This window comes from Desmodus rotundus, chromosome 13, assembly GCF_022682495.2.
Source record: "Desmodus rotundus isolate HL8 chromosome 13, HLdesRot8A.1, whole genome shotgun sequence".
Lineage (NCBI taxonomy): Eukaryota > Metazoa > Chordata > Mammalia > Chiroptera > Phyllostomidae > Desmodus > Desmodus rotundus.
This window is the reverse complement of record NC_071399.1, coordinates 92777327-92799058: the sequence shown is the minus strand read 5'-3', so window position 1 is coordinate 92799058 and position 21732 is coordinate 92777327. Positions and strand designations below refer to the sequence as shown.

General features: G+C 56.4%; 1 protein-coding gene across 5 annotated transcripts in view; it reads right to left on the bottom strand.

The window, feature by feature from the left end:
* Window positions 1–123: 123 nt before the first annotated feature.
* The window catches only part of NBEA (neurobeachin), a 470020-nt gene continuing 448411 nt past the window's right edge, over window positions 124–21732 (bottom strand). For all 5 annotated transcript variants that reach the window (XM_053916392.1, XM_053916393.1, XM_053916394.1 and 2 more), the window contains 9 exons: window positions 19454–19543; window positions 17102–17294; window positions 15202–15273; window positions 13275–13430; window positions 12651–12821; window positions 6317–6418; window positions 4537–4733; window positions 3687–3838; window positions 124–1917 (listed from right to left, as the gene is read on the bottom strand). In XM_053916392.1, the coding sequence (XP_053772367.1) occupies window positions 1827–1917; window positions 3687–3838; window positions 4537–4733; window positions 6317–6418; window positions 12651–12821; window positions 13275–13430; window positions 15202–15273; window positions 17102–17294; window positions 19454–19543 (1224 nt within the window). In that variant the 3' untranslated portion in view covers window positions 124–1826. The remainder of the gene's footprint in view (window positions 1918–3686; window positions 3839–4536; window positions 4734–6316; window positions 6419–12650; window positions 12822–13274; window positions 13431–15201; window positions 15274–17101; window positions 17295–19453; window positions 19544–21732) is intronic.

Here is a 21732-nt window from a genome sequence, read left to right as displayed (position 1 = left end):
GCGATCGGCGCTGCAGCCGCCGTGGGCTTTTGTACCGGGAGACGCTCGTCTCTCACTCTCCTGTGACGATGTCACGAATGCGCGTACGTGAGGGGCCCAATCAAAGGTAAAGCAACCACTGGATTCTTTGCGTATTTTATTTTTCATTTTTTTGATTTCCAACTCACACACATCTGGCATATTTTACATCTTTGCAATAAAACATGGTTACAATAGCGTAAGGAATTTATATATCCAAAATATTTCACCATGACCTTGAGACGACCTGGACTTGTCTCCCAGGTGTCCAGCAACTTCCTGGTTCTAAGCTACAAACTCAAGGTGCTGCTTACAGCCTGGCGATGAGTGACTTAATCGTTACGCCGACTCCCCAGAATTGCAGAGTCTCATAAATACGAACAACAGTGGAGGAGCTCGGTGCTAAAACTTACTGGTACGAGGTGAGTAACAAAGGAGTAATCACATCAATAAATAACGATATGTTTCTGGTGCAAAGTGCCAATAGAAAGAACCCATTATCTTGTTTTATCTTTTTAAATAAATCACCGCAATTGAGTGTAAATTCCGAGAAAATTACATTCCTGTAACATGCCTCATAGCCCTACCGACACAATAATATGTACATCTATGACGATACGGCCACCAAACGTACAGAGAAGAAACATAAATAAGTGTACATCCCCCGGGGCGTGTGACTCCGCCAGCACGATGTATGGAAAATCATCGGACAGCCGTCTTTTGATGTCACAAACGATGAAGTGCCGTAGCTAAGAAGGTGGCTTTCGGTGAGAACTTCACGAGAACCTAGGAGGAGAGCTTCAGCTATTGTTATAACAGAGTCCCACCTGTAATGAGAGGAACTAAGCTATTCGAGAACCCAAGAGAGAAACCAAACAGGGGCAACCAGGACGACGGAAGAGCTCGGAGTCTCCCCCGTGACCGGGCTCTGGAGGGAAAGCCGGGGCAGGGACGGCAGCCGTCTGCCCGGTGAGAACCCAGACCTCATCCCTGGGCCCCTTTCTGTTGTGTCTTCAATTACCAAGGGTGGGGCTGCATTTTGTGTGTGTAAAGTACCAAAAATGGCAGGTAATGGCTTCGTATCCAAATGCTTTATGGGCAAATTTCACCTAGACGGGACGAATTTAGATTAAAAGGTGCAAACCATATTTGAGTGAGAATGTCCAAAGTTCCCGACTGAGCCCACATGCGACCCTTCCGTGGCAGCTGTGTCCTTGTGGTTCACGGCGTCGGGGGCACCTGTCCTATCACCTGTCCTATCACCTGTCCTATCGAGACCTCAGGATTAGAGAACATGCAAGTTGTGACTCCACAGTAAAATTCAGAAACTGTTTTATACAAGGTTTTACTTTTACAAAAGTATCCCTTTAAATAAGATGCATCTGATGTACAAAGTATCAAACATGTTTTTCTCAGCTTGAAAAGAGGCTGGAAATGGGATGCAGGTCAGGCTCAAAGCTTCCGCTTCGTAACAACGGGGCGCGAGGGTCCTCAGAAGTGTCCGAAGTCTCTTGTGACGCGTCCCACCGCCTTCGCTCGACGAACAACAATATATGAAATAATTACCAAAACATTTCCTAAGTCACATAGTTTACATGATAGAAGCTTGCTTGGCAGCAGCTGGCCTTCGGTGGCGAGGAGATGCACAGAGGGGGTGAGGTGCCAGCCGCGGGGGGCCGCGGGTGCTGGGTGTGATGGGTACACGGACAGACGGAGGTCGATGGAGCGGGCTTCCCACCCGAGATGCTGCCCTTCCGCGCGGCGCTTGTGCTCCCGGCTCCGACTCGGCTCTCGGCTCGTCGAGGTTGTCAGTATCTGTTCTGGTGCTCGTAATGCCACCGGTTAAAGTCTATATTGAAAGCTACGATGCTACCGGAGGCCATGCCGGTGATCAGCGTCCTGGAAAGGCAGACACGGGGGTCAGAGGGACGCCAGTCACCCACGCCACAGCTGCTCTGCCCTAGGCGTCAGCCTGATCTCCAAGTTCACCGAGGCTCAGGCCGGTGTCCCCCCGGAGACGGGAGCGACAGGGACTCTTGGCCCTCCAGAGGGAAGCTGAATCAGCCCCCCACACCTGACCTGCCGCCAAGCGTCACTTAACTTTTGATGGGACACCTTGTCAGGCAGGCACGTTGGGGAGTGCGCAGCCTCTGCGCGCGTTTGTCTGCTCGCAACTAGTGGGCGTGCGCTGCAGCTCCAACAGGCAGGGGTTATAAAACAGAAGCAACTGAAATGAGGCACGAGCGTATCTGGCTGCCTCGTAAAGACGCAGAGCCCTGGCTGGCGCCTCCCCTCACCCTAGTCGGGGAGTCCTGCTACTCCCGGGGCTCGGCTCTTGGAAGGGCCCTGCTCCCCACGCCCAGGGGAAGACCCCCCGCCCGCCCCGCTCCCCTCACACACACGGGCTGGGGCCATCTGAATGCTTTGGGGTCGGCAATCTCGTGGAGCGTGCTCTCCGAGGGGGGCAGCAAATGCACACGCTGGTGAGTGAGCAGGTCGTCAGTGAGAACCACGGCTCCGTCACTCACGGACACACATTATTCAGATGCTGTGGCAACACCTGTGCACACTAGTGATGGATCACCGGTACCTGCTCCCTTTACTCGTGAGCACAGACCACGGAGTCTCAGAGTGCGCTCACAGCTGCCTGCGCACGCTTTCCTCAACAACAGGCGGTGCTGCAGATGAAACAGCCCTCCCCAGGCTAAATTAAATCACGCTGGTTTTCTTGGTGACCTCAGTACCACTTCACTACGTTATAATGATGCTTCGTTAAACTTATTACATACGCCTTAATGTTTATAATATTTAAAAAACCAATATTCTTATAAAGAATATACATATAGCTAAAAAAAGAAAAAGTTGGTTAATAAGCATTTCATTTTTTTCTGTTAAATACAGGGTAGGGCAAAGGTTGTTTGCATGGAAAATAGTATAAGAATTAATAATAATATGAGAATAAACTGTTTCCATACTCACAACTATAAGCCTACGTTTGCTCCACCCTAGTAAACTTAGTTTTAATTTATTTTTAAAATTTAGAAATTTTAAGCCTGTACATTCTAAGCATTTTTTTTTTTTTTACTTTGTAATAAACCCAAAGGTGAATTTTAGGAAACAGCAAAATCCTGTTGCAAACTAAGGACAAGGAAAAATCACATTAATTAATTAATACTCATATCAACCCTTCCCAAGAAAAGGTTATAGTATCTCAGGGAAACACAGAAAACTCAACAAAGTAACGTAATGGAGAAATATGTAAATGAGACCAGGAGGGTGTGCCCCGGACCTTTTAAAGCAGAAGCTGGCCCGTGTGGCCGGCAGGACGTTGGGTGGATGCACACCTCCAGCCGAAGCGCCCCTGTGCTGAGACAGGTGTGCCTCATTCCCGCCCTGCCCCCCTGGGGCCCACGTGAGACGAGGTCAGGAGGGGTTGGGGACCCGAGGTTTTGGGCAGTGTCTGGACGGGCCTGCTCCCCGTCAGACCTGTTTCCCTCTTACCAGAATCCTTTACGGCAGCACTCGCTCCTCCCCTCAGCTTCCCCTTCCCTGGGCTGGTGTCCCCCCACCCCCAGCCCATCTGGATGCGAAAGCCTAGTGCCCGCACAATCACCCCGGGCAGGGCGGGGAGAACTCCCAAGCGCCCACGTGTCCGGGCGGCGGCTCACCTCTGGTCATGGGACAGGTCCATGGCTCTAATGCCAGCGTCACAGCCGGGGTAAATGTACAGCTGCTTGAAGTCACAGGCCTGCCAGACCTCCACCACACCGTTGTCCCCTCCGGTCACCAGGTTCTGGCCGTCGCTGCTCAGGAGAATGGCCTTCGGGAAAGGTGGGAAAACAACCATTCCCCCCCAGTGAGCCCCAGACGGCAGGTCACCACTGAAAGCGCTCAGTGCGGCCCCTTGGGACCCCCGCCTGCTTTCTGCCCTTCGCCCAAGTTTCCTAAAGTCCGACCCGCGAGCTTCCATGCGGGACTCGTCAAACTGACCACGTGAACAAGGTGAGAGCGGTCCCAAAGGGAACGTCAGCGACCTGACCCAGGGAGGGCTTGCGGGTGAGCTAACACGATGTTCTTTAGGTCCTAGTCCTGAATTTTAACAAAGTCAGGGCTTCCAGAACAAACGGGAAATTCAGTTTTTAATAGTGAGAAGCCAGCAATCACACCCATGTGTGGGTGAGGGGCATTTTGATAGGGTCACTTTGGTCCAGGGCTCTGAAGACCAGATTCCTTTATAAAGAAGTCACAGCCGAAACACTTGTTTGTGCAAGGTGCCGGAGAAGCACCTTCCGGAAGGGTCTGCCTAGCTCAGCCCACAGCTACGACCTGCGAAGGCTGCTTTGCTGCGCTGGTTGCCTGGGGTTAAGGGAACTGGGGGTTCGTACAAAGAACGCGTCTCTGTGAACATGTGTGCCGTAAACCCGGCACACTTTACGGAAGGCCAGAGAACTTCGGTCACGCGTCATGTAGCAGAAGTCACCGCAAGCGGCCGGCGTTGGCAGCAGCACGCGGACCTACCCGGGTCGAGTCGCTGATCTCCATCTGCGCCAGGAGCTTCCCGTTGATGCTGAAGTTGCTGAGCCGGCCACGCTCGTAGTAGATGATGCAGTGGCCCTCGCTGGAGACGGAGATCAGGCGCGGGGACGGGCAGTTCTCCGGCCCTTCGAGGGCTCTCAGCAGATCCCCGGTGATGGTGTGCACGAGGCAGGGGCCCTCTGCGGGGGGAGGGGACCGGAGGGGCACGTCAGTCACAGGTCAGCTCCCACAGACCCGCAGCCTGCGCCCGGCGTCCACTCGGATTGGTGGAAAGAAGGTAGGAAATTAAGCAGAAGTGGGCCGGCGAGAGCCCAGCACTGACGCTGTGTTTACGGGGAACAGAATGGAGAGCACCTGCCGCTGACGCTTCTGTCCGGGTAAAGCGCTGGTCTTTGCCTCCACGCGCCACGTTCATTAGAAAGGGGCGCAGTTCACAGCCCCTCTCCACATGAGCACAGAACACTGGACCCAAAGCTTTTTCGTGATGTGTTTTTAAAACTATTTTCTTGAAATTTGAGGAGAATCATCAAAACAAATGCTAATTTTGTTTAGTGGTTCGAAATTCTGACATTGTGTCCCCGAAACACATTACTATCAAACAGTGACTTGCACCTTTTCTGTAAAAATGACTAACGAGTAACTCAGGTTACAGGACCACCTCTGTCCTCAAGCACGGAAGCAGCGAGGCGGGCGTGTCAAAGTACTGTGGGAGCGACTCATTTGCTGCTGTTGTTTTTCCCCTGGAGAAACTGTGTCGGTGAGAGAAACGACGTACTAGTCGAATTCATAGAAACAGCTGGCTCACACGGTTTGGCATGAAGCCCCTAAAGCCCAAGCAGCCCCAGTGTCCTCTTGCGCGGGAGACGGCAGGGCCCCCACTACTTGTAACGAGTCGGAAACTGTGGACATGGCTGCCCCTCCCGCCTCCCCGCGCCCCTTCTCCTCACCCCACACTCGGATCCTCGGGTTTTCTCAGTTTCTCTAAGATTAGGCTCCTTCCCGCCCCAGTCCCTCCCCATAAAGAACTGGCATCAAGCCAGCATCGCAGCCCAAGTCTCCTGACTTTTCCCGAAACCACCGTCTGCCACAGACGAGACAAGACAAACAGTAATGCCTGCCCCCCACTCCTGCCCAGCTAGCCACGTGCAGCCCTCTGCCCCTCGTGGCACACACAGACCAGCCAGGTTCTGTGCCACCACCAGAACATACTTTTTGCCAATCTACGGACAGGTACAGTTTTGACGCACTCATGCTGAGCGGCTGTTGTGTTGTTGGCTGGTGTGTCACTGACTGGTAGTCTAGCAGAGAGGGGTCCGCGCCTGGCTAGGTGGTGGGTGCCGCGTGTTTGTCCCCATGGTGGGTGGGGGAGACTCGAGCTCTCAGTGCTGTGCCCCCCTCCCCTGTCCCCCAGCTGTGCCCTGCCCAGGCCCAGGCAGCAGAGGTCGAGGGCGGGCGGGGGTCCCCCAGCTTTATCTGAGGAGCCAGAAGGCACCCACGGCCCCAGGATATCTCCCACCTCTTCCCCCTCGACCCCCCACGTGGGGAAAGACACTCCCGGGGAGGCTGCAGCCTTGATCCCAGGGGCCCGGCCAGCAGGCCATGGCCGTGCCATGTGGTCCCGGCGGTCACTGGAGATAGGATGGGACAGCTGTAGGTGCCTGGGCCCACTGGCCTCCCCAGGGAAAGCTGTCACCATCCCACGTGCTGGGGGACGTGGCACTGTTAGTAAAGACCCGAAATGGAAGAAAGCATGCCCTCTGACCTTTAGCACCACTGATGACAAGTCCCAGCTCCGCACAGACAGACACACAGACGACTTCGTGGTCGTGGCCCGTGAGGACTGCCCTGGGTGCCGGGTAGTCACCTGTGGGAGACAGCACTGATGAGTCGCCTCAGATGAGGAGCTTCCCACCCCGCCCCCCAACACTGCTGGTCCCCACCGTCCACACTGGTCAGGGCCGCCACAGCTGTCCCACCTGCTGCAGTGGGTGCCTCCGTGACTGCAGGGCGCGGCCAAGGTGATGTGCTCGCGCCCCGACGTGGGGACGACCACTCCCGTGTCCCTGGTTCCGTTACCAAACACATGTTTCCGTGTCTCACGCCACTGAGTGGCGGCACTGCTGGATGAGGTCCTCACTGTTCCTACCCGGTTGCAGCCCAGGACCCCGGGGCCGCAGCTGCACAGGCTGCAGCTGCCTGGTCCGCAGCTGTCCGGTTTAAAGCCTGTGCTGGGCCGGCTGGCGACGTCCCCCTGCCAGGCTGAGGGCTTCGGGTTGGAGGGGGCAGAAGGAAGGAGACTGTACGAAGCCAGCCCCAGCTGAGGAGCTGCCGGAAGGTGGGCCGTGGGTGTTCTGGCTGTGGGGTGCCCTCCCAAACCAGGAATAGATGCCCTGGAGTGGCCGGCGCCCCCCCCCCGCCCCCCCCGCGGATTGCGGGGGGATGAAGGTGTGGGACATGACCTGGGGCGGCGAGAACATGCCAATCAGCCCAGCACAGGCTTGCTGCTGTGTGTGGTGACAAGGCCAGAGGACAGTACCCGTGTGCATAGCACAGCAGGGACCGTGAGACCCGCAGAGGCACGCAGAGGAAGTCCGAACACAGGGCAGATAAACTGCATGAAGGCGGAGCGGGGAGGGCCGAGGGGCACCGTGCCCAGCACCGTCTCACCGGGAAACTGGGGAAGCCCGTCTGGGGTGGGTGGGGGCCCTCCAGTCCTGTGGTGCTGAGTGTGGGGGGCACAGAAGGCAGCAGGGGGCGCTTGGAAAGGTGAACCGGCGTGGGCCACCCTCGGTGGGCGTGTGGCAGCCCCTGGGGTGGCCGGGCACAGCCAGCCCGCGTCAGCGTAACTGAGGACCAGCGAGAGGACCAAGGCGGACCTCCGTGGGAGGCCGCGGTCAGAGAGGGGGTATGACGCTCAAGCAGCAGTGCTGGGACCCGGCCGCTCGGCCAGGTCCCACGAGCACCAGCACCTGGGAGCGCGCCCACCAGTCCCGTTTTCCACGAATGAGTCACGAGTACTAGGATCTTCGGCCGCCGATTTTGCTCCAATTCCCAGACGGCCCCAGCGGAGCCGCGGTGCATGACACCGGCCCGTCTGTCCGGCCTGTGCTGTTTCAGCCCCCGGGCACGTATGTAATGAAATCACCTCGTCCTACGAATCCCGCATCACGGGTCATTGCTGCTTCTCCTCGAAAGGGGTGCTGGATCTCCGCCTGGCAGCGGCCGCTCTCCCAGAGCCCTCGCTGTTTCTCAGGCAGGGGTCCCTGCCCCCTGGGAGCAGCGGCTACTTTCTGGAGGTGGAAAAGCTGCGAGAAACTTCGAGTTTCAGGTTTGTACTTTGATGATGCTCTAACATTCCTTTTTAACCAGTTATAAGGATAAAATTTCACTGTGCTGTGAAAGATTATGCCATGGCAATTTAAAACAAATCTAATTAATCAAGTCAGCGTTCCTCTAACTAGGGCTCACGGGGTCCAAGAGAACCTCCTCTTGTGCTGGAGGACAGACAGTTCTGTCCTCGATACAGGGCTCACTGTGCCAGGGGGCTCTGAGACACATTATTGTAGACTTTCTTCTCCAAGTTCACAAATTCTTTCCAGGGTGGCATCTTCTACACAACTATCTGATTTCCTGTTGTTTTTAGAATTAAGTCATTTAAAAAATTAATTGCCCAGTCAATCTTTGTAATGTATAAGGTTAAGAGAGTAAGACATTTTCTCCTCGTACTCACCCCCCAGCTCAGGGAACATACCACACTACCAGCCACTCTGGGGCCCCTTTCTTGCACCTCAGCCGTCGAGAGTGTCATGGCTTCTGAGCGAGAACTCCGCATTCTCCACTGCTGTGCTCTCTGCTTCGCCGGCTGCTGAGTTCACGTGTCTCTCTGCGGGGCTCGCACACGGGCCTGGCTTTCTCTGTGAGCTCACATCTGCACGGGGTCCCGGCCACCTGGTCCCTCCAAGAACTGGGTCTGCTCCAGCGAGGCACCCAGCTCTTCTCCACTCTGGTCTGCCGACGCCCCCGCCTGCACACCCACCCATCCTGGTCTCCCCAGAAATCGCTCACACTTTCGTGTGCGTTTTCTCAGACGCACCAGCTTCAGTCTTGCTTTTGAGGCAGCTCTGACTCGGCCGGAGTGGGGGGGGCGGGGGGCCGGCAGCCCACGTCAGCGTGTGCGTGCAGCGCTGCACTGTGGTTACACGCTGGCAGAGGATCGCCTGTGACTGCCAGCCATCCTGGATCTGTCCGAAACACATTTATGCAATTTATGAAACTGTCCTTCAGGGATGTCCTGGTTCCTGGGTCAAATAAAAACTAAGGATTGATAAGATTTATATGAAATACCATCCTTAATTTTTCTAAGTGATTAATTTGATCTTGGAGAGACTGGCAAATTGAAAAATATTGAAATCACGGGTTTAATAAAGTTTATATACAGTAAGGGAGTTTCCCAAACTTCTTCCGTATATGCTATGGAAGGAATAAAAAGCATCACAGCTCTATTGCAGAGGGTTGAAAAGAATGTATAAAAATCTTTAAAATATTTCTTATGTATGTAGTAAATTTTCTATTAGGAAATAAGTTTTCAAAGGCTCGCATCTGACCTTGCAAGTTTAAAATATTTTCTTTTCTATCACGATTTCCCCTGACCCCGGAACCTGCGGCAGAACTCAAGTGCGCGGGGACAGCGCGTAGGGCCCCTCAGAGCGCGGTTTCCCCCTCCGAACTGGAGGGGAGTGAGTAAAACGCCCCTCAGAGGGTCTGGAGCTGGGGGATCTGCGGCGGGGGAGCCTGTCTCCTGTTTTTCACGTCACTGCCAGGGACAGATGTCACACACTCCAGCAATCATTCGAACCCTGGGAATAGTCTGTCCCTGTCGGCTGCTTGATGGATGCGGCTGAGGGTCAAAGTGCAGGGGAGGCGCGGGTGAGCAGCGCACCCTGTGAGGGAGCGGCTGTGCGGGAAGGACGGAGTGCCCGCACGCCCGCTGCTGAGACCCTCACGGCAGGTGGCCAGAAACTCCAAAAGGAAACGCTCTTCACAGACTCCGTCTCGTCTCCGTTGAGCGCCCTTTCGGTGTTTTCCAGCTGGGTGACGGGACAGGCACCCAGGCTTCTGAGGCCGCCCTCCATGCAGAAGCGACAGGAGAGCTCTTTCGGGGGGCGGCTACACTTTGAGGGAACTGATCCCAGGGGAGATTCCTCACGGCCCTTATTTTCAACCTCGTTCCTGGGACTGGGGACGCATGCAGGAGCTCTGGTCCTGGTGACTCGGAGCTCAGCAAACCCAGCAGCACCTCCAGACCTGCTCCCGGAGCCATCTGTCTGCGGGAGGCCGGAGTCGCACCTCCCGGTGAGATACGATGTTTGGGTTTCATTTGTGGCCCTTGTGTGACCCCGTGGAGTCACCGCAGAAGCTCACGGTGCCCATCGTGCTTGTTCCCACGTGACACGCGACAGACCCCACACTAAGCCCCCGCGGTCAGAGGTTCAATCCATGGCCGCGGCATCGCTGCTCCGACTCCAGGAGTTAGTTTAAAGTGACGGTGGACATGCGCTGGGCGAGCTCAGGACAGTGTCGGTGAGGGGCCTCTCGTCAGGGCACCCGGACCTCGGCCACGGCAGGGCTGCAGCCGAGCACCCGCCCCAGGGCCCAGAGGCTGGGCTCCTGTTTCCACAGGCCACACGTCCCCACCAGAAGCACGTCCGGGTTGTGGCCCCACTTCGTTCCTGCTCCTGGAGCGCCCAACGGAAGAGGGGAAGTAGACAGGACCCTCTTCCTTCCTTCCTTCCTTCCTTCCTACCTTCTCTCCTTCCTTCCTCAGCGGTGATGGTGACCGGCTTTTCTGCTGGGCGGCACCCGTGCAGGGCAGCCCACTTTCCTCCAAGCCCTGACCCCGGACCCCAGGCCCCGGCCCCACCATCGCCTTCTGGACACAGTTGTGGCAGCAGCCGCCCAAGGATGCAGGGCTCGGCCAGGCGCCCCGGCCCTTCCCCCGGCCCTCCCCCCACCCCCCGCTCTGTGATCTGATGCTCTCTGGTCCTGAGAACAGGCTAGCCTCCCTTCTGTTTTCGGCTTGCTTCTGACCCAGGCCAAAGATGCTTTCGGCCTTCGTTCCACAAAGGGCACGGTGGAGGCCCCGGGGCAAGCTGCCAGACTGCTCCCTTCCTGGTCACGAGGTCACGAGACCGGTCGGTCTCCCCAGGTCAGGCCGAGTGGGCCAGGGGCTGCGAGGCCCGTATGCCGGAGCTACCACGCACCATAGACAGCACTTGGCCTGGGACAGTCCCACAAGGTGGGCAGTTTTACACACGGAATGGTCCCTGATGCTCCGTGAGCAGGTGGTTTAACACACGCTGAACCTGAGAGTGGCCCCCTGGTCCTGGTCCTGAGAAGGGAGACGGACCCGCCATCTCAGACTGGAGATGTCGCTGGGCTGTCCCTGCCTGAGGTCGCACCTCTGCGCATGCCGGCAGAGCTCGGGGTGGTGGGGCTGGGCGCCGGAACAGTGGCCGGAAAGAAGGCTGGCTGTCCACAAAGAGAGGGGCGGGATTTGGCCAACGCCCGGGCACAGGCTGTGGCTGGCAGGGGTCCGGGTCCAGAGCTGAGGCGGGCACAGTGGAGCCTTCCCGACGGGGCTCTCCGTCACCGTGCGCACGGGGCTCAGGCGTCGCTACAAGACTTGCTTCTGAGAAACGAAACCGAGCAAGCACAGTGCCAGTGTCCTGTGCCTGGTGCTCGATTTGCGAGTGTGACTGGAAAAGATGAACGGTTCGTCCTCTTGCAGAGTTCCCTGTGCCATGATTTCAAAACGTCCTGTGTGGGTGTCAACTAGCGCCCCACACAGCGCCTCCCGCCGGGTGCGCAGGTCAAAGCCGCGCCCTGCGAAAGCAGGCGGGCTCTGAGCCGAGGCCCCACGCCCGTGGGGAGACGGCAGTGTGCACTTGCCCCCGCGGCTATCTCGTTGGAAGCTACTGCCCATAATGCCAACTGTCACGTCCCACGATCGATGAAACTGGGGCCCTGGGGAGCCCCAGGAATAGCATCGATCCTCTCAGAGAACACGGGTCGGAGGCGGGCTCAGGAGGATACGCGGCCAAGTCCAAGATACCTGCCTGACAAAAATCCAATCAGCTCGGCTCGCCTTCCTTTACTGCGGGAGGCTGCTCCAATCAGAGTGTGCAAATTAATTTCTCTCCCCTCCAGAGTAGTTTCCGAATTTGTGGGGAAGAGCCTGTTCCACGAGAAAGCCTCCATCTCTCACGTGCCTGCCACCCTGCCAGCGGGTCAGGGGCCTAGGCCACTCTCTAGGGACATTCCCCACGCTCACAGCCGCGAGTCTGAGAGAGCGACGGCGACTGTTCGTACTGGAGAATCTGTTAATGGAGCAGCGCTGCGTGCCCTCGCTAGGCAGCTTTTGCTTTGTCCTCTTGTGGTCTGAGACTCTTTGTAGCCAGCTGTTCACAAATAGGTTCTCGTTGTCTTGATCATACATTCACCGAAACGATTAAATAATTACAAGAAAACTTTTTTCTGACGGGTTTAACTTAGCCGCTATAACAAGGTTGACACGATAAAACCATAAACTTTTCCACGCCTAAAAAACCCCAGAAACATTACTTATTTTTTTCTCAGTGGCACTAACAGAGCTATCCACTAAAAAATAAAGACAATGCAGAGAAAAGCATAAATACACAAGGTTGGGCAGAGGTAGGTGAAGTCACCAGCCTCCATTTCCTAGAAGATAAATCCTACATGCGGAAAAGAAACAACAGGAAGAGACAAATCACACGCCCTCGTTCACTCTCTCGCCTTCCCCAGACGGCGCTGAGGGGTCCTCGGTCATCGGCAACTGACCAGCAGGGGGCAGTCTCTCCACCACGGCTGACCCCCTCAGCTGGGGGAATGCATGTGGGGTTTCAGGGCCCAGCCGATGCTGTGGGTCGGGGACACGGGCGGCCAAGGCCGGGCGCAGGGTCCATCCCTTGCTCTTGCTGACACTTCGAACGCAGCTCCCGTCCAGCAGAAATTTTTGCCTCCGAGTTCCCAAACCTCACCCCCAGGGGACGGCGCACGGCCCGCCCGGTGGTACTCACTGCTGTTGGGGTTGTCCCCTATGATGTGGTGCCGCCCGCTCCAGTACCACAGCAGCAGCGTGGCGTCCCGCGACCCCGACACGATGTAGCAGTCCCCTCCGATGTAGGACTCCGACCTGGCCAGGCACGTGACCACGTCCCAGTGGCCGAACACGATCTGCGTCAGCTTCCCTGCAGCGCGGAGAGGGCCGTGTAAGGACCTCCTCTGACCCGACACGCACACTGGCCCCGCGGCCCGGGAGTCTGCAAGGGGCTCAGCCCTGGCTGCTGACCGGCTCCCTCGCCCGCTTCCGCAGAACAACACATGACCGCCACTTGGGCTCTTTAAGAACAGAACTTACAGGGCGAGGCAAGGAGGGTTTTTTTTTTTTTGCTTGTGTCACATGAAGGGGAGATTTAAGGACTTTTACTCCATCTACCTGGGGGAGGAGACAACGGTGCCTGTGTCCCAGGAACTCAGGGGTCGCGCTGAGTTCAGAGTGCACTGGTGACGATTCTTCACTCACCACGTGAGTGTGAAACTCGGACCTCCGCACCCAAGATGAGAACGCCCACCTCCCCGTGAGTTCGTGTGAAGCTTTGGGAGTGACAACGGGCACCTGGGGGGGGCACGGGGCGCCTCACCTGTTTCCGTGGAGTACACGCGGAAGCTCTTATCCCAGAACCCGCAGATGAGGATGTAGCGGTTGTCGGCGGTGACCACGAAGCAGTGGGCGTTGATCTGCATGCTCTGGTCCACCAGGTCCGTGATCTGCCGCTTGCTGACCCCGGAGTTGTTGGCTGAGCGTGGACGGAAGAAAAGGTTACGGAAAGGCTCCACACGCGTTTCATCAAGCATCTGTAGCAGGGACACTTTTATGCTTCATTTGTGTAAAAACGGGTCTTTAAGGCTGTAAGATTATTAAGATTTTAACATTTACCCAATGAGAAATAGAAATGTTCCTAGTAGCAGTGATTATTTATAATCCATATTACGTATTTAAAAATTGTCATAAATGTAAGTTCTTCCTCCACCAATAAATACATATAATGTGAGGAATTCGGGACCATGACTTCGAAGCAGTAAAAAATCTAAATGCGTTTAACCCTCAGGTGCTCTCGAGCACGAGAGTTCACCGGTGCCCACGAAGTTCAACAACAACGAGGAGTCACAGTGCGTGAGGTGCGCTGGGTAAGGGAGAACATCCTCTTACATGCCCGCCTGTCATTCTCTGGTGGCATTCGCAATTCGCATGGAAAGGAGGGGGCAGGGATGGGAGGGGGGGCTGCTGTTAGGGGGCAGCCCGCAGGGAGTAGGGGTCAGTGGCCTTCCAGACCCGTCAACAAACAGAAGGCCTTTCCAGACCTTAGCAGGGGGGCGGAGGGCAGCAGGGGAGCAGAGCAGGGAGAGGCGCTGGCAGGGGTTCGGCAGACAGTCAGCCAGTAGCAGGGACGGGGCCTGTGTCCAGTCAGGGCTGATTTCCCCGGGGCCGTCTGCTCACCAGCCCAGCCCTGATGCCTGCGCCCTTTCAGGCAGAATCCCTGGGCCAAATTCTTAAACAGAGAACGCAGGCACCTAGGACTGCCGTCCCTGACACCAGCGCATCCTGGGCTACTGTGTGTGTCTGTGGGACGCCGGAATCATCGTCACTAGCGAAGATCAACAGTGAAAACTCATGCGAAAACTACGGCAAAGAAGCAGCAAATGAAAGGTTCTAAGTCACTTGAAAGTGACACAAGTTATAAACGCATGTAAAACTACGTAACCGGCCCTTCGTTTGTTAGAGCACAGGCCCTGGTTTCCCCGTGGGCACACCGGCCGGCACGGGGCGTTGTCGGCGTTTCCTGGGCAGAGGAGCGGCCGGACTCTACAAACATCCCTGGTCCCAAACCTTATGTCCCAGAGACATGACAAGGGTGAGTTAACCCGAGGAAAAAATACTATGGCTTGCATATCACTTAACAATTCTTCACAGAATTTCCGTTGTTTCAAAACTCAGTTCTCCGCACGACCCCATGAAGCAGGCAGAACGAGTGTGTGCATCTCGAACCGCCCGGCAGGCACACGACACGGGCCTGGGGCAGCCAGAGGTCGGGGTGCGGTTGTTCTAGAGCGGCTGTTCCGTCTTCTGGAGGAGTCACAGCTCACGTGCTTGTGATTCACGGGAAATCTTTAGCTTAACGATATGTTCTTATCAGTTTAAAAAATGTTTTAGCCCTGCTAAATAAAGATCTCTAAAAATGATGTTTTTCAGTATTAGTTTTCTTTAATAATCTCTTTGAGCCCTTATGTATTTTAAATGATATAAGTTGGTAAAGACTAGTTTAGGCTGAAGGAAAGTTCAGTTTGGAAATATTGTTTTGAACCAGCTTGACCTCCGAAAACACGAGGGCAAGGCACAACCACCCCCACACTGACAAGCCCCCCGCCGGCACGCTGCGGGTACACGGCTCTCTGCTGGTGCACTGTTTCTGTGGCAGAAAACCGTCAATCGTCATCCATGGCGAACCCCCCTGTGGGAGCCGGGGGGCCATCGGCACCCAGGCAAAGACGTCTCTGCTGCCCGCATACCGATGAGGGGGTCCATCTCTATGGGGAGGTGGTGGGCCTGGTCCAGGGAGTAGCCCGGGGCTCCTCGGAGGCCTGCGGATTAAAGAGAGAGAGAAAACCACCATTACACCCTCCGGGAAGAGGCGTTTCCTGCTAAGCAGTGTTTTATGACGATGGTACAGAATATGCTGCTGCTTAAAAATTATGGGTAAATTATTGTAAGAATGATTCAGCCCACGACGAGTCTTTATAGGTGGTCTTTGAAACGTCATTACGATGGAGACTGCTCGTCTCCACGTAGGATGTAGAATGGAGAGAGCTGGGAAGAGTGTTACCTCACTAACAGTAAGAAAAGGCCGGATGAGCTAGGTGGTAACAGTTCTCGAACTGGAAAGGGAGCTGGGGTTGCCGGGCCTCGAGGGAGCCTGACTCGTAAGGAGAGGTCGCGCCTGCAGTGGGAGAGGGTGGGGCACGGTCACCTGAGCGGGGCAGAGCAGGCCTGGCGCTCCCAGCCGCGTGGGCCGCCCTTCAGCAGAGGGCGAGTCAAAGGAAGGACTAAAACTGAGCCACAGCTGGAGTCTCAGCCTCAGCCAAGCCTGCCGCCAGGGGACGGGCGTTCAGGGCTTGACTGAGTCCACCAGTCATGATTTTTTACGTAAGGTTACGTAACATATAATACTATGTTATTCGCGGTTACTATTTTTTTACATGTGGTTATATAACACTTTTGAACAACTGTAAAGAAAAATTCAGTCCTTGATAATTTTCTCTCCATGTAAAACAGTTCCCGAGGCTGAGACTCCCGTGAGTAGCAGTCATACGGGACGGAGCAAAAGCAGGTTTGCAGCGGTGGGCACGCGAAACAGAGTTAATCCCTGCGTCATCGTTTATTAATCCCTGTGCTGTTTCGCACACGAACACCTGGGGAAACCTACCTTTGCCCCCCTGTACTTTTGGAGACATGGGCCGCACATTTCTGACTGAGTGAAAGTAGTTCTACCTCGTGTCTGTACCGTCACCAACGCCACACAACGGGTGCATTTAGAAACGTTTAGGAGAGTGAGCCAGGGCACACATCACTCCGTCTTTCAGAGCAACACAGAGATCGGCAGGAAAGAAAGAGCCGGCGAATTCGCTGTGGCTCCTCTGTTCCGTCCGGAGACGCCTAAGCAAGGCGCTCACTCCCCTTCTGTCCTGATCAGCTAAGGAGGACCAGTGAGTCTGTTTTTATGCCCGACTCACAGCGCTTGGAAGGGCACTGGCTGGAACCTGCAGGGAAGGGTTGGGAGGCACCCACGTGAGGTCATTGAACGTAGCCGAGGCTGCGTCACTTCAAGGAGAAAGAGGGCATGTGTCTGCTCACAGCCGCCCTCCCGGGGTGCAGGGGTCCCTGACACGGGGCCCTCCCTATATGTGCTGACGAAGTGCATGGTGGGAGAGAAATAGGACTGGAAACCAGCATCTAGGGGACCCAGATTCAAGTTCACTTTTGTTTAATATGGGGAGAACTGGGTTTTAAGTGTTTTCTTCATCGATTTGAGAGAGAGAGACAGACAGACACACACCCACCCACTGGCTGCCGCTCCTGCGTGCCCTGAGTGGGGATGGAACCCACAACCTTAGCGTACCAGGACGACGCTCTAAGCCAATGAGCCGCCCGGCCAGGGCTGTTTGTTTTTTCTGGGGGGCAGTGGCAGAGCGGGGAAGGACCTGGCTGGTTTGCAGAACTGCTCCCTTGTCAGATACTCTCTGAAGGCTCACCGAGCGCCCAGCACGGGGAGACCCTGTGGGAGGACAGCCCCATGCGACAGACGGGGCTCCCGTCTCCACGGCTCCGCGGTGGCACCGGCAGACCAGCCCCATCCTACCTGCCGGTGGCTTCGGGAGCCCCGCAGAGTGAGGCCTGCCCGGGCGCACGTACCGACTGTGTTGTGCCATCGGTTCACCGCGAAGAGCCGGCTGCAGGTCACCGTCACCACCGCCGGGATGGTCAGGTGGGGCAGCGTGTTGGCGGCCACGTGGGTGACGGGGGAGTTGGATGGGAACTTCAGCACCATGATGACGTCCTGCTGCATCTGGTCTTTGAACATGAGAGGGCTCTGGGGGAGGAAGCACTGTGGGACGGGGGTGGGGACAACACAGTTAGTGTGAGTTCTGGGAGGGGCAGGCTCAGGCGGATGGGGTCAGCTCAGTCATGCGGGGAGAACAGCCATTATGCCTGTTCCGGTCAGTGTAGCCGGCACAGTGGAGAGCGAGCAGGTCTCCGGCCGTCCCGGATGCACAGCCCCGAGTCCTGCACTGGCTCCATGTAGGCGTCACCAGACCGCACGGGGCTGAGAGGAGTGAGCTTATTGGGGAGTCCCCGAGGGGAGCCCAAAGGGTCCATGCAGTTAAAGCACCAGGCGGGGGGGAGCCGGCCATGCTCTGTGCAGGGCTAGCCCCGCTTTTGTTTCCTGCACCCTTGCTCCTCAGACATCTAGCCTGACTTGGTGGGGGGCAGACACTCCCAGCGCCACTACGGAGCGCCGTAACACACTGGCGACACGGCTGCAGAGCCACACGGAGCAGGGGCCCCGGAAGCACGTGCCACCAAGCGCTCGCGCGTGTGGTCTGTGGTCCTTCGCTGCGTGCACCGATTCTCTGCGACCCGGACTGAGAAAGCTCGCGTTTTCTTTGTAAACAGTTCTGTGCCAATTTTGTCTCTGACAATTTCCCCTAGGAAGGTAATGAATTCTGACTGGGCATTAATCCAGGATAAATATTTTTATTATTGTTATTAAACAGAGAAAACTGACTCAGGAATAAACTCTTCTGCCAGAGTGTTTCATAAAGTAACGTGTGAGAGATATTCTCTTGGACGGTTTATTAAAAAGGCTTCCTCTCTAGGCTTGAGGCTGCGAGGCCGCAGCTGCAGGCCTGCCTGGGGACTGGGCGTCGCCTGCGTGGGGACCGGGGGTCTGGGGGGGACGGCACGCCCCGGGCAGACCTGGCGTGCTGGCACTGAGGCCTGGCTCGCTCGGAAGGGCAAGTTAGCAACTAGCCAGGAGCTGGGCCGGGCTGAGCTGTGGCCCTGGGGGCACAATGTGTTCAAACAAAGGCTTCTACTCCTGTGCTCCGCTAGGAGTTTGGTGATCGGCTGACTGACCACAGGGAGGGTGCATCTGCCTGTGCTCACCGTCACACCTGAGACACGGGGGCTCCACACAAAGGTGGGGGTGGCTGCCAGAATAGGCGAAAGGTGCAGACAGTGCTTCCACCACAAAGGAAGGGCCTCTCCGCGCGTGTCCACACGGACCACGGCCATGTTGCAGAGCTCTTCCCTCCAGAGCTAGGGCCCTGGACGCCCTGGTAACTGTCTACGAGAACTGATAAACTGCAGGCCACCACATGCTCTTTTGCAAAGAGGGAATCCCGTTTTACCTTCCAGCCCTTGTTACTAGGAAAAAAATTAGTGAAAAGTAAGTTTAAAATTGAATTCTAAGTAAGTTTATCGGAAGACTTTTTATCCAAATTAGACGAAGTGGGAAGTGTTTACTCTTTTCCAACAGACTGAAAAGGGCGGCGCTGCCGTGACAGTGGGCTTTTACAGGTCACGTGCACAGAGGAAGCACACCGCCTCTTCCCCCGCCGCCGACGGGAATAAAAGCTGCCCTGTACGCAGCTAACGCTGGCTGGCAGAAACCCCACCGAGTGCCAGCCGCTGGTCCAGTGCCACACGGACCGAGCCGTGGCACTCTCAGAGACACTGAAACTGACAGAGGAGGCACCCACGCCTGCCTGAGACCCTTGCTGGCCACGGCCGAGACGCTGTTGGACCCAAGCCTGGCCCTGGGGCCCCTGTCCTTAACCCCTCTGCCGTGGCCTCAAATTCCCTTTATATACCTTTCCTTTTCTTAAGATGAACTACTCCCCTCCATTCCCCTCTCCCAAAAAAGATTCAGCTGGGCAGTGTGTGGGGTTTATGTACTTTTCCTTCTAATCAATTACCGAACCCGATCAGGGGCGGGCGTGTGTTGGCCGGCCCATGCGGGAATGAGGTCACGCAGAGGGAGGCGAAGTCGGGGAGGAGGGCTTTCTGTGAACCCAAAGCTGAGGCAGCTGCAGCAGGACTTAGAGGCAAGGACTGCCCTCCCTCCCGATTCCCCCTGGGGTGTTGCACGCACGCAGGGAGAGTTAACCGGACGAGAAGCTGGTACACCTGCTGATGTCACTTTCTAACCCGACCGTGTCCAGGCCCAAAGCCGAAGCGGCTCCAGCGAGCCGGCAGTCTCACCAGGTGCATGGCCGAGCTCCGGGGCGGGTGAGGCTCGATGAGCAGCTGCGACGGCGTCTGGCCGAAGTTCTGGATCTGCGCCTCCGTGGCCTGCAGGGGAGGGAGGCGCCTGTCACAACCAGCTGCATCAACCAGGGAGGAGGTCAGACACTGGACCCTGCGAGTGTGTCCCGAGTCAGCCATGAGAAAGGCCCGGACTGTGGACCGGGGACCCCTCTTGGCTGCAGACCGTCCGAGGGTTAGGACTGGGGAGCAGGCCTTGCGCCCCCTTCCCACGCGTGTCTGTTAACCCCGCCACCGTGCTTATGGTAAGGCTGGGGTTCCACGAGCAAAGGCTCACCTGTGAGAGCATGCACACATGTGGCCACAGACCAAAGACCACGAGAACCCACTGAACACGGACTACAACACGCGTGCCTCGATAAAGTCCCGTGTGAGAAGGGACGTGTGGGGGTCTCTAATGAAATAAGCTTCCGGAATCTTTATGGGCATGAAAGGAGGAGGCGTAAAGTTCACAGACAGCGCCAAATAAGATTCAGAAACCCACATGTTCCATCAATTCGGAAGGCAATCAGTAGAAAGAACACTAATACTTTTTGTGAAATGACCAAATATGGTGAAACTTGCACCACAGAAATATGTTTTAGCGTGCTGCTGTGCTGCCTTAAGATGAATCATGGAATATGATTTTAAGGTATGACTTTCTCTCAGAAGTTTCCTGAAGCCCTGGAGGAAACCAGCCCCAGGAGGAAAGGGCGATGTGGGCGCCCTGAGCTGGACGGCACTTCCCCACGGCCCGAGCGCGAGCCCAGGAGTCAGGAGGTTTCAGGGCTGCCAGTGGAGAGAAACTGCTTTAGGCCTCAGACCGTCGGACGGCGTATCGCGCGTTTTTTCTGGGTGAACGTCAAAGAGGTAATCTCAGAAGAGAACTACGGGTGTCTTCTACATGTGAAGTCTGCAGGCAGAATATTCCAACATATGAAGCCAAACTGGCAGAGGTATTTGTTCTGAAATATTCTATGCAGTTTACGTCAGTGAAGAGAAGCACAATATTTACTACAATCGTTCCTCGGTTGCCACGCTGATTTCCCCCTACAATGACGGCGACTGGGCTGCACATGGAAATGGAACTCGGAGCTCGCTGCGGCGCGCAAGCAAGCCGGGGGGTGGCTCCGCACGGGCACCGCCACTTCCCTGCCGCCCGCACTCACAGAGCACGCCGCGGGCACAGCCTGCCTCCCGGACTGCGTTTCAAGAGCATTTGTCAGGAAAAATGTGAGTTTTCAGACTTAGCAGCGACGTCAGGTACGAGTGCATCCCTACCTGCCACAGTGGAGTGGCTGCGTAACTGGGCTCCGGTGCCGTCAGTGGCGGAGCCGACGGGTCAGTACGAGACACCCGTGGGACTAGTGTGACCACTGGCCTGACTTGTACCCAGACAGACAACACACCCTCCTCTCCCTCCTCAGGGTAGAGCTATGGTCACAGGAAGGGCAGCGCCCACTTCTGGCCAGGGGCCCCTCAGCAGCAGCAAGCCCCCCACGACCCCCGAGGAGCAGCGCAGCGGTCCCTGTTCCGGCTGTCCTGGTCCGCGGGGCCAGCACCTTGCTCAGTGCATCAGCGACAGCTCGAGCCTCCCCAGCCACGGGGCTGAACCTGACCTTGCCGGGGTCCCTGGATCAGTGCCCCGGGCTGTGCAAGGAGCCTTTCAAGGCTCACGGGAGGACTGAATCCACCAACACACTCTGCTCAGCTTTAATGTGCGCTGAAAGGAAGTATTAAGATTATACTAGGAAACGCCATGAGCCGATTTAATTTCTAGAAATTTTCCATACAGTTCTCTTGGGTGCCTCTGATCCTCCACAGACCGAGGCCAAGAACACACACATACCTTAGATGACTCACCCGGCATCTGACGCATTTTAAGCGGCGACCCCCCACCCCCCAGGACAACCTATCCCCCACGTCGAACAGCTCCTTCAGAGGAGACTGAGTCCCCTCCGCCGTCACATGCCTCTGGGACCCGAGGGGGCTGGTTCCAACACTCGGATCTGAGCTGTCTCCTCCTGCCGCCTCCCGGGAACTCCTTCCCCTCTGACTCACAGCGCACGTGCCCTGCCGCTCTCGTCCTTGCTGCAGTGCTGGGGTGGGGAGCGAGTGCCCGCTGTCCTTCCTTGGCCTGTCCTGCGTTCTCCACGTGCCCCGCCGTCCTTCCCTGTCCTTCCTCGCCCAGAAAGCAAAGCACCCAGGAAGCGCCCCCGAGGGGACCGATGGAGCCG